Source organism: Anguilla anguilla, chromosome 3 (assembly GCF_013347855.1).
Source record: "Anguilla anguilla isolate fAngAng1 chromosome 3, fAngAng1.pri, whole genome shotgun sequence".
NCBI lineage: Eukaryota > Metazoa > Chordata > Actinopteri > Anguilliformes > Anguillidae > Anguilla > Anguilla anguilla.
The window spans coordinates 59,875,269-59,888,022 of record NC_049203.1 but is presented as its reverse complement, the minus strand read 5'-3'; the positions used below and the strand labels follow the sequence as shown (position 1 = coordinate 59,888,022).

The 12,754-nt window shown below is 43.7% G+C and overlaps 2 protein-coding genes and 1 non-coding gene across 6 annotated transcripts; 2 read left to right on the top strand and 1 right to left on the bottom strand.

The window, feature by feature from the left end:
* Nucleotides 1-103: 103 nt before the first annotated feature.
* Nucleotides 104-6,892, top strand: LOC118223646 (RNA-binding motif protein, X chromosome-like). Of its 4 annotated transcripts, XM_035410441.1 has the most exons (11): nucleotides 104-190; nucleotides 922-1,054; nucleotides 1,411-1,517; nucleotides 1,615-1,771; nucleotides 2,322-2,447; nucleotides 2,792-2,909; nucleotides 3,165-3,296; nucleotides 3,519-3,613; nucleotides 4,327-5,436; nucleotides 6,182-6,274; nucleotides 6,715-6,882. In XM_035410441.1, exons 1-9 carry the CDS (start codon nucleotides 146-148, stop codon nucleotides 4,659-4,661), a joined length of 1,248 nt encoding a protein of 415 aa, XP_035266332.1. In that variant the 5' UTR covers nucleotides 104-145; the 3' UTR covers nucleotides 4,662-5,436; nucleotides 6,182-6,274; nucleotides 6,715-6,882. The 4 variants fall into 4 exon arrangements, with proteins under 4 accessions (XP_035266332.1, XP_035266334.1, XP_035266331.1 ...); XM_035410443.1 differs by lacking the exon at nucleotides 4,327-5,436 and having other exon boundaries at nucleotides 6,715-6,892; XM_035410440.1 differs by having other exon boundaries at nucleotides 4,327-6,274.
* Nucleotides 2,159-2,235, top strand: LOC118224431. Its single transcript, XR_004764655.1, has one exon. It is a non-coding gene; the product is annotated as a small nucleolar RNA SNORD61 (small nucleolar RNA).
* A 93-nt stretch (nucleotides 6,893-6,985) lies between the features above and the next one.
* si:ch73-22a13.3 (inositol-trisphosphate 3-kinase A) lies at nucleotides 6,986-12,656 on the bottom strand. Its single transcript, XM_035410439.1, has 8 exons — nucleotides 12,533-12,656; nucleotides 11,129-12,134; nucleotides 10,333-10,417; nucleotides 9,765-9,978; nucleotides 9,385-9,589; nucleotides 8,999-9,100; nucleotides 8,198-8,269; nucleotides 6,986-8,046 (listed from the first exon to the last, which is right to left on the bottom strand). The coding sequence occupies exons 2-8, from the start codon at nucleotides 12,014-12,016 to the stop codon at nucleotides 7,738-7,740; spliced, it is 1,875 nt and encodes a 624-aa protein (XP_035266330.1). The 5' UTR covers nucleotides 12,017-12,134; nucleotides 12,533-12,656; the 3' UTR covers nucleotides 6,986-7,737.
* Between the last annotated feature and the right edge of the window lie 98 nt (nucleotides 12,657-12,754).

The window sequence follows — 12,754 nt, the reverse complement described above, 5'->3', positions numbered from 1 at the left end:
ATGGAACAGTTCCGTATAAAAACAGCAGGAGACAGCATTGTGCCGTGTAGTCAGTACTCCCTTAACGAGAACCACCGAAGAAAAATTCGTCATTTCCGGGGCAGGATAGTGTGACGATACAGACACGTGATCAGTATAAAAACACATGAGCCTTTGTTTGCCTCCTGTTGCGCACCGTCTATTCTGGGAGGTATGTGTTTGGGTTGATTTTATTTATCTTTTTGCTAGTAATTGCCTTTATTTGCATTCTACTTTCGTTTTCTCCTTATATGTTCAGTGTGCTGACTTGTTCCTCCTTTTGCATTACTTTCTCAAATAGTCATCAACTTCGTGTAGTCGTTGAAATAACGATTCTTAACTGGCTACTAGCTACATACAGTGAACCACATGAACGCGGCGCCATTTTATTGAATTCTAGTTATTTTTGTAGATTTCCTGATACCTTGAGACTGTTAGTTCATTTGAGTTGTGTGAATACATGGCTATGTGTCGGAATGAATATTATTAAAATAGTTTAATTTGCGTGTAGTTTTACTTGTTAAAACAAATGTGCCATGATCTTGCAAGCTGGCCAATGACATCCATCCATCCTTCCTTGCCATTCATTGCAGTCCTCCATTTTGTCATGCACGGCCGGTGGCTGTTTTTTATTTGCAAAGGTGTAAGTGCACCTAGCCTGGATATTGTTGCACAATTATGTAGTCCCGAGTCCAGTCAGCTACTTTATTTTTTGACAACTTGTTTGATGTGGTCATGTAGTCAGAGGTTGTGAGGTTATGACTTAGCATAACTTAAATACCTGATGCATGTCGAAATGCCGCAATTATAAATGCAACAGGTAACCTATTAACTTACCGTCCCCTGGCAACATTCGGCAAGTTAGTGGTTCCTGTTCCAGTAATCTGTATTTCTTTCTCTCAGTTTAGATTTTACAGAGACGCAATTATGGTAGAGGCAGACCGACCAGGGAAACTCTTCATCGGTGGGCTCAACACCGAGACTAACGAGAAGGCCCTTGAGCAATATTTCGGCAAATATGGCAGAATAGTTGAAGGTAACGATCATCAACTGCTTAGAACGTGCAGCATGTGTGGAAAAGATTAGGTGTACTTATCTTTGACTAGCATATGCAATACCTAATTCGTGTAATATATTGAGAAGCTCTTAAGTAATCGGTTTCAGATATTGCCACGCACAAAGGCCCACGCTGGACAGCTGATATGCGAGTAGTGAACTCTGTATGCTTCGGCCAGTGCCTGGGCGTTTACTTTGATTACCAGTGAGCTGGACACAAGCTCAGTACGTGGTTTATCCCCCTAAAGTGAAATTTGTATCAACAGAGAACTTTCCATGAGATTCCTTCCAAGTTCTGTCTATTTCACCTTCATTTTTTTCCCCCCCTTCTTTAAGTGTTGTTAATGAAAGATCGTGAAACAAACAAGTCGAGAGGTTTTGCTTTTGTGACTTTCGAGAACCCGGCTGATGCAAAGGATGCTGTTCGGGAAATGAATGGGAAGGTGAGTTTAGACGTCGCCATTGTGGCCAGTGATGATCTTTGCCCCCCCAACATCTTCTACTTTTCTGATTGTTAACTCTGAGCATTTCCTTCCCCAGTCCCTCGATGGTAAGCCAATCAAAGTAGAGCAAGCCACAAAGCCCCAGTTTGAGTCCGGAGGTCGGCGTGGCCCACCGTCCCTGCATCGCGGCCTGCCGAGAGGTCCACGGGGTTCCAGAGGAGGACTGAGTGACATGAGAGGCCCACCAGACAGAGGTATAACCTGCCACTCAACATTTTAAATGCAATTTTCAAAGATGTTATTTAAATAGGCTCAGGTGGCTGTATGTATCTGGGTGTTGTGAACAGTCTGGCAGACAAGGTGCCAAATGTGGGCTGCTGCGGATGTATTCTTAGCCCTTTTACCACTGAAGTCATCATCTTGGGATGAATTGTAAATTGAGACTCTGTGCATCAAGTGTCACCACAATTTGCACTGCTGACATGATAGGTAATGGCTATACTTACATTCAGAGGATGTACACATACTGTGCATCCGATCCACACGTTGCTTTATAAATAGTATGTGAATAATGTTTGCCCCATGTGCACAATTTTAAAGAGTGGCCCACAGCAAGAAGTACTGAAGGAGTCCTGTTGTAAGCTATGATGACGTCTTGTGGCATTGATCTCTTGTGAGATGATTTTGCCCGTTTTGTCCTCTAAGAAGTTCTGAGCTTACGCAGATGGTCAGGTTAAGTTATTCTAATGTTGTGAGGGATGTAATGTGGTCTGGTCAGCTGAAATGATTGCTGTGGTGACACAGGGATTCCAGATCCCTTTTACAAGGGGATGTCTTCCAGAGGTCCGCCCCCAATGAAAAGAGGACCCCCAATTCACAACGGAGGGCCGCCACCCAAGAGGCCAGCGCCATCCGGACCAATGGGCAGGCGTAAGTAGGAGCAGATGCTCGTTATGGTCATTTAGACACTACTAGCTGGTGCTCATATAAAATTCAGAATATGTATTGAAACATTTTCAGTATTGTGTAGTGAACATCCTTCTCCAGGGACCTGGTTTATGTATCTGTCCACATCTAGTCCCTAGAAAAGGCGATAAAGACGTCATACCTGTACAGTGTATGTATTCAAATGACGTCAGACATGTACACGGTATACGCTATGCGTTCACTGATGCCACATGCTGCCCTTAAACTGTCACTCATGTCTTTATGGGTGAGGTGACTGTAATGAAGCTACCCCTGCCTCGTGTAATGTTAATTGTGGCCTCCTCCAGCTCCCATGTCCAGGGACAGAGACCCCTACGGTCCTCCACCCCCCCGCAGGGACTCCATGCTCTCACGGAGGGACGACTACCCTTCACCCAGGGATGACCATTACAGCAGTAAAGACAGGTGCGTTGGAAAACCTAAATATGAACTGGGTGAGCTACCAGCAAAGAATGTTAAATGCAAGTAAGCTTATAAGCTGAAGAGACTGAACACCCGGTCTTGCTGTAGGACTACTTTAATGGTGACAGACAATGAAAATGGCATGTGTTGTTGCTTCATCAGGTGTGCTCCTCGCAGCGCAGAATGTTGGTCTGAAAGCGGACGTTGAGCCCATGTCAATCTAAAGTGCCATTTGTACCAATTTCCTGCACACTATAGCTACTCCAGTCGGGACTACATGAGCTCGAGGGACACCAGAGACTACGCACCACCCCCCCGGGACTACAGCTACCGGGAATACCCACATTCCAGTTCCCGTGATGAGTACGGGTCCATGTCGCGGGGCTACAGGTATGGTTGGTTTTGACATTTGGTAATTGAATGTTGTAGAGTATCTATTTTCTGTACTCACTACCATAAACCAGACCATTTGATACAGATGAGTCAAATTCTACGAACCAATGTGTTCGGTTACTGCTTCCGGCATTCCCACATCCTTCCTCCAATCAATATTTAGGTTCTGAAAGATCAGTATTTTATTAGTTAAATAATGTTATCTTATCACTCTGCTAGCGACCGTGACGGTGGCTACAGTGGAGGACGAGAGCCACGGGGCTACATGGATCGGCCCAGCTCAGGCTCCTACAGAGAACCTTACGATGGCTACGGTAAGAATCGACCATTTTGTAATGGAAAATGTTACAATGTAAAAACAAATGCTGCTGAGTTTCATTCCTGTGTGCACAGTGACCCTGGGAGCAGGGAACCAAGTATTAAATGCAACCAATATTCAAAAAAACAGAAATGCTGTGGGAATGGCATTTATTTAAAAAATAAAAAGACAAGAAAAAAGAAAAACACACCTGTCAACTGAGTCCGATATACGTTCTACAGAGCCTCAAATGTTTCTACAAGGAGTCTTGCACATTACCCTCGTTTCTGGAAATGCGTATCCTAAAAAGGCAAAAAATGAGAGAACCATCAATAAACACAAGTGAAAATAGGAGTGGCTAACCTGCAGTTCTAACATCCGGAGTTCTTAAAGGAAAAGGCCGTTGACCCACAAGTGTACAGTGGCATGCTACAGGGTTGTCGTTGCGCTTTAATCCTCTCACAAATGTTCAACTTGAAAAAAAAACTTGAATACAATGGATTTACAATGCGGCACTTGAGCTCTACTAGTTGAACTAGTCTATTCTGACATTTAGTTTTGTCAAACGCTTTGAGGCACTGAAAAACTTCAATTAATTTTAAAAAGCAAAAAAAGTCATTGGGAAATGTTTGTTTCTGCTTCAAAATGGGCACATGAGAAATGCAGAGAGTACATCAGCAATGTTTTAAGTGATGACCTTGCAAATTACCTGACCCATTGACCCTGCAGGTAACTCTCGCAGCGCCCCGCCCTCGCGGGGCCCCCCTCCATCCTACGGTGGGAGTGGCGGAAGCAGTCGCTATGACGACTATGGCAGCAGTTCCCGGGACGGATACGGCAGTCGCGACGGTTACCCCGGCAGCCGGAGCGACCCGTACTCCGCTAGCCGCGGCGAGCGAATGGGCAGACTGGAGCGGGGGCCGGCCCCCCCGCCCATCGAGAGAGGCTACCCTCCTCGCGATGCGTATGGCAGCTCGAGCCGCGGGGCGCCCCGCGGTGGCGGGCGTGGCGGTGGCGGCGGAAGCAGCCGGGTCGATCACGGGCTCGCTCGCAGCAGATACTGAAATGGACTTACGGAAGGAAGAACGGAGAGGCCTTGGACTGTGCTCTTTTTTTTTCTTCTTTTTTTTGTGTGTTTGATTTTTTATTTTTACGTTCATTTTTGCAAAGGAGGAAACGAAAGGAAAGAACCAAGAGGGACGTTAAAATTGTGGATAAAAGCTAAAAGACGAGCTTCCTACCCCCTCCAAAGGTTTCACTGTTTCTTTTGAGAAGTTACGTGTTGAATAAGTTTTATATTTCTCCCCCTACCCTCCTGTATGGTAGTACTGTTGCCATTTTAAGTGAGTGTTCAGTTTTGTTTTTTTTTGTACATTAGTGCTGTTATCCTGCAAATCCCTGGAATAATGCCTTTCATTTATTAATAAAAGTTTTTAATCAACCATCTCGTGAGCCAATCAGGTGGATATTCAAACCAGTAACAATAGTTATTGCCTCTGATTCAGTACAGGATTTCACCAATCAGCAACTCTCTAGACAGCCTGAAATCGATATTGCATCCTAATGGAACCTGTGTTAGATTGATAGTTCCTGTATTGTATTTCCCTCGTTCAGATCATTAATACGACCTTTGGTGTCACTGAAAGGTGAAAAGAGAGCAAATGTCATTGTTCCAAACTCTTGTCGGTATAAGTTTTCCTCAGTAGAAATGGAGTCCTCGCCAAAGCCTAATCCTTAGGGCTTGCCAAGACCTCAACAAAACCAAAGAATTCAGCACCCAAAACACCAGAATCTTTTCAACTCAACAGATTAAACAAACTACAAGTCTGTCAACAGATGGTAAGCAAAGCAAACCTTTTTGTTTCTCAGCTTGGTGCAGTGAAATGATTGGCATAAGTAGCATTCTCAGCCCAAAGCTTTCTGTATACAGCAACTTCAGTGTTCCGTTTAACGTCGACTGAGGCCCTCAATCGGAACTAAAGCTCGAGCCCACCAATTATTTCAGATAAGTGGTCATCATTTGCCCAGTGAAAGTTTTAGTGTCACCTAAAGGAATTGCTCAATTCTTGTACTGTGGATTTGTACCCAATCGTAGTGCACCGGATGCTGCAGTTTAAGAAATTCAAATAAGTTCTGACACTCACAAAGGGAGACCACTGCTTTGAAGACTAACCTGATTGTCCCCTCCCCCCACACTTATGCAAGTAATTCCAACTCAATTTATTGGCTACCATCAGATTAAAATTTACCTAATGGTGTTCATAATCTTCTGAAGGAGTCTGTCATAAAGATCAAGTTCATATGAACGGTGGATTATAACTTTGTAATGCAGAAACATGTAGGTTCAGCAAAGCGTTGAGTTTGTACAATGAGCATGCCTGAAAATCACAAGGGGGACGACTGTTCACGGAGAGACAAAACAAGTCTATCAAAGGAGCAAACTGGAACATAAATGGGAACACAAGTAAATTGGATCATAGCCTGCATCTCGGCAGAGAAAAAGGAAAAGTGTTTTCAAGTTCTTTTGGCCTTTTCATTTTGGCAGCCCCAGGAACTGTCACTAATTTCTGTTTTCTTATTGCAGGTTAACGCGGTGTGATGTCATTGCGGTAAATGGATGAGTAATGGCAAGCCACAGCTGATGAGTGCAGTGCGCCCTCTACAGGGAGTCTGAAAGGTATGAACAGTTAAACTGGAGTTTACCCAAGTGAATGCAGGTTTTTGTTTGTGTTCAAGACCTGAACAAAGGTGTCTGAGGTTATTTGTATTCATTTGAATGAGGACTAATGTATCACTAGGCAGTTATTGGACTTAAGTAGGTTAAGAATAAGCAGTTCATTCTGAGTTATTAATCATCTTGGGAAAACTTCACATTGGGTTGCAAAGGATTGGAGGCCACTCCCACCAATGGGCATCTGTCTGAGAGTACAGTTTAGCACCAACTGCAAAACACCACTTGCCATGCATGGTCAGAGGTGGAGAGGGAGGGAATATTTGGACCAGATAAACTTGAGGATGACGGGACATTTTGCCAGGACCCTTTCCATGCACTTAGATGTTGGGTGCTGCAAGTGTCTACATGGACAATCTCCAGTATGATCTGTCCATTTCCTGTAGGTGTCCCCTGTAGCCAGTGAACAGCCCCTGAGGTCCCTGTTGTGGCGATGAGGAGCTTTGGCCCGTGCACCAATCCGTGGATGGCAACTGGAGCTAAACCTACAGAACTGAAGGCAGCGTCTTGTATGGAGGTGATTGATGCAATAAAGAATTAATGAAAAATTGAAATTAGCTTTGAGTCATTGGTGTTTAGTGTGTTTATTTGAAATGGGTGCAATCCTACAAAAAAAAAAATTTGCAATGCTACCTGTTCAAAGATTTCATGCAAAAAATTGTTATGGATGGTCAGAAATGTGCTGCATGAATTGAAGTCCCATTCATCACTTTTTTAAAAACTTGATTAAATCTTTTCAACTGTATGAAGGGTGCATTGTAAATAAAATTACTTTTAAAGTTCTGCAAATTTATTCTCACTATTGAAGCAATATTGTTAGTCAGTTAAACACACATCTTCATCAAAGAGCCCTTGAATGCAAGTCAAGTTTTTGTCCTCACCATCATTGTACTACATTGCCGCCCTGCAGCATCTTTTTAATATGCTCTCATAATACTGCTCAGCGCTTTAAATTATAAAATGCCCAGTTTCACACCATAAAATACCAAATGCAGAACTTCTCTTCCAGTACACAAACTCACATTGTTATTGTCTTGGATCTAGACTCTACAAAAACTAAAACCTTTTCCTGGTCATTTGCTTGCTAGAGCAGTGTGCATGAACATCAGGTGATCAAAGTCAAATGTGGTTTTTTTTGTGGTTATTCTGTGATCAACATGGTTGATGGTCCAGGGACAGTCATGGTTAACTCCACCCAGTCAGCAGGCCTTGACTACTGTGAGTTTGAATGTGGTGCTACTGCTAGCCCTGCATCACTCAAAGTGGACGGAGTTCTGCTGCCTTCCACAAGTGTTCGCTCTTCATTTAGGTCCTGTTTCAGCTTTGGCCCATTTGAACAAGGTTTGGACTCTGCAACCTTTGTCAACTGAATCCAACAGAGTTTGAGTGAACTGTTCCAGCAGTAAGTTTTAAATATGGTTGTGAGTGATTTCACAAGGCTGTGATCTATGCTGTGTCCCAGTCTGATGGTCAACATGAACAGGAATGTTGCCCTCATCATGATGTTGTCCAACAGCTTGCCTAAGAGCTTCTTTCACCAGCAAGGTGAGGGTCGACAGCCCAATGATATACCCATCTTCCCGGTTGCCTTCCACCCAGGGAATGTTGTGCTTCAGATGGACACTGGAAGGAGTGGGGGTTGTCTTTCCAAAATCAATCATCCATACATTGGCCTTGTTGGTGCGGTCATGGACAAAGAGAAGAGAGCTGCCAATTACCTGTTTGATAAAAGTTGAGACAGGAAGGGTACGAAGGGAGGTAGAGGAGAGAGGGGCGGGAGAATGGTGATGATTATAGAAGTGAAGTGGCACTGGGGTGAGGTAACTGTTAATGTGTTAGGCTGACTTGGTGGCAAATGAAAACACTTACCTCATGGGTTTTGAAAAACTCAGACTCTTTCAGAGCTCCGCTGAGTGCCTGTAGTCTGGACAGGTATGCTTCCTGGGAGAACAGGAGCGGTGTAGCGAAGTTGTATTGATCACAGAGACAGAATGGAGAAGAAAAGATAAGAAAATAAAGGGGAGAAGACAGTGAGTGAAACAGACAAAAGGAGCAGGAGACAATGAGTAAGTGAATATAAATCCAGCGGCTTTTCAGACCCCTAAAATCAAGGGGTTGTATGCTCAATAAAAGATGTATAGTGGGGCACAGTCAAAGAAAATACATAAATTTGACCTCAAATGCATCCTTTTAATGTTTTTATACTTCGCTAACGTCTGTCACCCTGGCAACAAACAAGAAAAAGTTATTCCAAAAAAGCCCAAGTTTCACAAAGATAAGTGCTACTTTAACCTTGAAAACACCTCCCTCAAACACAGCCAGCAAACCCTCAGCATGTCAGCGAAGGCATTAAAAGCAGTTATCCGTAGAGCTCTGTGAACACTACAAAGAAGACTCTACAAAATGAATACAGTTAGAATTAAAATTTGGTCCTGACAGATCTGACAGTGGCCTGAGTCAGTTCAACCATACTAACTGAGACAAACCCAATAAGAATTCTGAATCCAGAATTTTGGAGAAATGTTTTACAAGTGAAAAAACAGCTGTAAAATATCAAATAATCAAATAAGAACATGGCCAGTTACTTTTCTTTAGAATAATTTTTAAGTGTAAAAAATGTTTATGTGTGTAAATAAAAGATTTGAACGCACGTGGGTAGTGGAAACTAACCAGGATGTGTGACTGCCTCTTGGTGAAGGAAAGGAGGGCGTTGGTCACCTGGGCAGAGGTTCGAGTCTTCTTGAAGTCCCGAAGAACTCTCCCGTCCTCCGCCTGAGAGTCAATGGGTCAATTAATCAGCATGTTTGTGCCAAATAATAGGGCTGATCGGGGCATCGTTTTTGAGGGCATGTTGTTGGTTAATATCTGTTTTATTAAATTCCTTTTGAGATAATGACAACATGAATAAAATATAATAATAGCAAGAAGCTGAGTCAATGTACAAAGTACCAAAATAAGAACATTAATGCAAAAGTATATTATATATCAGAAGGTTAGATGTAGGTTCATTGCTGCAAGTCTAACAGCATGCTGCTATGTGTGCCAGAATCTCTCACAGTAATCCCTTCGATCCTGAAGCCCAGTGTGGAAGTAGAGCTCACGCTGTCCCTCCACTGCATGTAGCGTGGCTTTGTCACACCGCCCTGTGCGTGCTCCTCTGCAGAAGGGGCTGCTGGGTCTATTTTCACCATCTTCTGGTACATATCGGTCCGCAGGCAAGGATTGGAGCGTGCCCTAACTAACTCCTCTTCCAGGTAGGTTCTAAGAAAGAGCACAACCATAGCAGATAAATATACTTTCAATCAATCTTGATTATTAACTGAGCTTAGGAAAACCAACAGAGAGAGAGAGAGTGAGAGAGAGACAGAGAGAGAGACCGAGAGAGAGAGCCACCAGGACCATAACTGAGAAACTGCTCTATATTTATCTTGTGTACCTGACACCCATTTTGCAATCCATTATGACAGGGCAGGACAGACCACTCAGTAAATCTTCCAATCGGATGTAGCTCTCACTCCCTCTGGTGGTCAACCCACGGTAGCACGGGACAAACTGCCTCAGAGAGTCATTCATGAGGGCTTGCAAACAGGAACTCTCCACAGCATTGTACCGTTTCAGCACTTCTCCTCCTTCGCTGGGTTGGAAATTACCTGAAGACAGAGAGGACAATCCTATTTAGATGTTATCCAAGCTTACAAGGTCGCAATACCATCCATCCTTACCAATTACACAGCTGTTCAAGGCTTCACGTGATCTGCAGAGATTTAGCTAAATTAATGTATTCTATAAAAATGATAATAAAAGCACGAGCCTACGCTATTTTTGTGACTTTTGCTACTTAAAATCTTGGGGACTTGAAAGTAGATCAATGCAAGTAATATAATTTCCCATTTTAACACATCATAAACATAAAAAACATTTTAAAAAAATTTATAGCTCTAAAGAGTGCAGATGACAGACATACAGACACACATATGCACATACGCATGTCAATATTTACATGCCTTGGTGTCCTGCTAGCTGTACCCAGGAACTGTGTCTACGCACTGACCATTGCATCATGGTCGTAAATGTTTTCCAGGAACGACACTAGGAAACAGATTGGTAGAGAGAAAGAGAAAGAGAGATTATATCATCAGGTGGGCAGTTGTGATTTTACACTAATTGCACTTTGTAGTGGCCATACACTCCCTCTCATCTCTATCTCTTCTAGCTCTTGAACATGAAGATTGGCATCATTTAGGTGTGGGAACCTCCGTTTATCACAATATCATCAGAGTTATGACAGGATGGTGAAGATGATAGATGGAAGGGGGACATGGTGTGTCCACTTCTCCCCTGCCGTTATCTCTCAAAGCTCCTATGCAAATCCATCTAGGGGCGCATTCAAATCGCCCCGTACAATTCTGTTTCAGTCAAGGATCTCATTCAAACCCATGCAAATAAAACAAGGGGAAAAGGGAAGGTGAGGTCGAGACAAAAAAAGAGACAAAAGAGAAACAAGACTTCCATTCAAACCTGGAACTAACACTGAATACCAAATGCTGACAAATACACATGCCTAAACGCAGAAGCACAGGAATGAGTTACTATGCTATGTTCTGTACTGACTGAAAACCTTCACCACAGGCATCACATCCTCATTTGCCCCAGGGATTTTCCAGTTGTTCGTGATGAAAATATTGCGCCCTCCTATTGCAGTTCCGTCTGTATTGTTCTGTGCAAAACCAACCAGTCTGTAACGTTTGACGGCGGCCAACAGGGTGGTTGCGCACGTTGGCGGAAAAGTAATTTTCTCACCTTCCTCATCCTCTGCCTCCTCGTCGTGGTCGCCTCATTCTCACTGAAGACCTCGTCACTCTCAGGAGAGGAGTAGGTGAAGGAGGAAGAGGAAGAGGAGGAAGAGGCAGAGGAGTGGAGAAGCATATGGGAGAGCAGGGTGTGACTGATGGAACACCTCTTCTCAGTCTCTCCCTCTGAGAAGCACTCTGGCCCCCGCTCCACTCCCGAAGCCCTGGCCCCATCCAGGCCTGGGTCTATCTCAGTCTCACTTTCCTCCTTCAGTTCAGCACCGTCCCGTCCTCTCCCTGTCCTGGCCCATCGTTTGCGCCTCTCCCAATCTGTTACCTCCCCTTCTCCTCCTAATCTCGCCCTCCTCACCTTCAATTCCGCCTTAGCTTTGTCATTCATATTTAGTATTTTCCTCCTGGGCCCTCCTCCCCAGTTATCTTCCCCCAACTTGTCATCTACTTCAAGTCTCTCCTCTACCCTATCCTCTTCCCCCTTTCTATTTGTCTTTTCGTCCTCTGCCGTTTCTCCCGTAACATGTGCCGCCTGGTTCTGATCCAGATGCTCACATGACCCTGGCTCTGATTCTGCGGCCTGCCAGGGTGTGGTCGGCGTGTTTTTTGTCTCTTCCGGTTCTGTTAGACTGTGTGCGGGTTCCTGACTGGAGAAACACATAGCCTTGGCAGAACACAGTTTTGGCTTGACCTTGTGCACCGTCACCGTTCCATCAGAAGCAGGGAATCTCCAGTTAGACCTACAATTCTCAGAAGTAAAGACAGTGTCATCTCCACCTTTCTTTTCCTCCCCTATGTCCTCTGCATTCCTTTCTTTAATTTGTATTTTCCTCATTCCTTCCCCTGTCCCCTCTTTTAAACTCAGCCTTGAGGCTACATGTTCCATTTTCTGCAAATTCAAATAAGGTACTGTATTGGCCAGCCTTATCTGATTTTCACCCTCTCCGTTAGTTGTTCATTGTTTGAACTGTGTCCATGTGTCTGATGGTAATGATATCAATGTCCTGAACAGAAGATAAAGATGAATATAATCAATATGAGCAAACAGACCATACATTACAGTTAGATTGCACTGTATGGTGAAATTACTGCAGATGAGTGCATCCACTAACAGTCAGTTGCTTTTCAATGGAAAGTTCATTGAGCAATTCTGCCATTAAGTCTGTTCCTGTTTGCGCAAATGTAATTAGAAACTAATAAGATGCCAGAGCCAAAACAGATTAAAGGATGTATATACAGGAAGATAAACTGTGAGCAAAGAACAATTGTTAGGCTTTCACATTTAGTAATTACAACATACTAAACATGATCAAGACATAGATTTAGGAACACTGTTACTATTAATGGGGTGAGAAAGGTGTTAGAAAAGCTGGTCCCAGTAAATCAACAAACAGATGCTTACCCTGCGGGTTCAACCACATCCCTGCAAGAAAAACATAAATGCTAATATTCCTCTTCTGCCACTTTCCTCCCGTGTTTTGTCAGCGCACTAAACTGTCCTCTCGAGTAAGCTTCTCAGCTGTGCTTTTTTTAAAATCCCAACACACTACCCTTGATGCACATGTATTTGCATGCGGTTAAAATAAGCCACGTTACCAAAGCATGCCCTCATGGGTAGCAGGGT

Coding starts and splice junctions, on each gene's coding strand:
- LOC118223646 (XM_035410441.1), top strand. CDS start 146: ATGAGCCTTTGTTTGCCTCCTGTTGCGCACCGTCTATTCTGGGAG. Junction 2,910..3,164: donor CATTACAGCAGTAAAGACAG/GTGCGTTGGAAA, acceptor TGCACACTATAG/CTACTCCAGTCGGGACTACA. Junction 3,614..4,326: donor AGAACCTTACGATGGCTACG/GTAAGAATCGAC, acceptor TTGACCCTGCAG/GTAACTCTCGCAGCGCCCCG.
- si:ch73-22a13.3 (XM_035410439.1), bottom strand. CDS start 12,016: ATGGAACATGTAGCCTCAAGGCTGAGTTTAAAAGAGGGGACAGGGGAA. Junction 9,101..9,384: donor TCAGGATCGAAGGGATTACT/GTGAGAGATTCT, acceptor ATTGACTCTCAG/GCGGAGGACGGGAGAGTTCT. Junction 8,047..8,197: donor AGTTTTTCAAAACCCATGAG/GTAAGTGTTTTC, acceptor TTTATCAAACAG/GTAATTGGCAGCTCTCTTCT.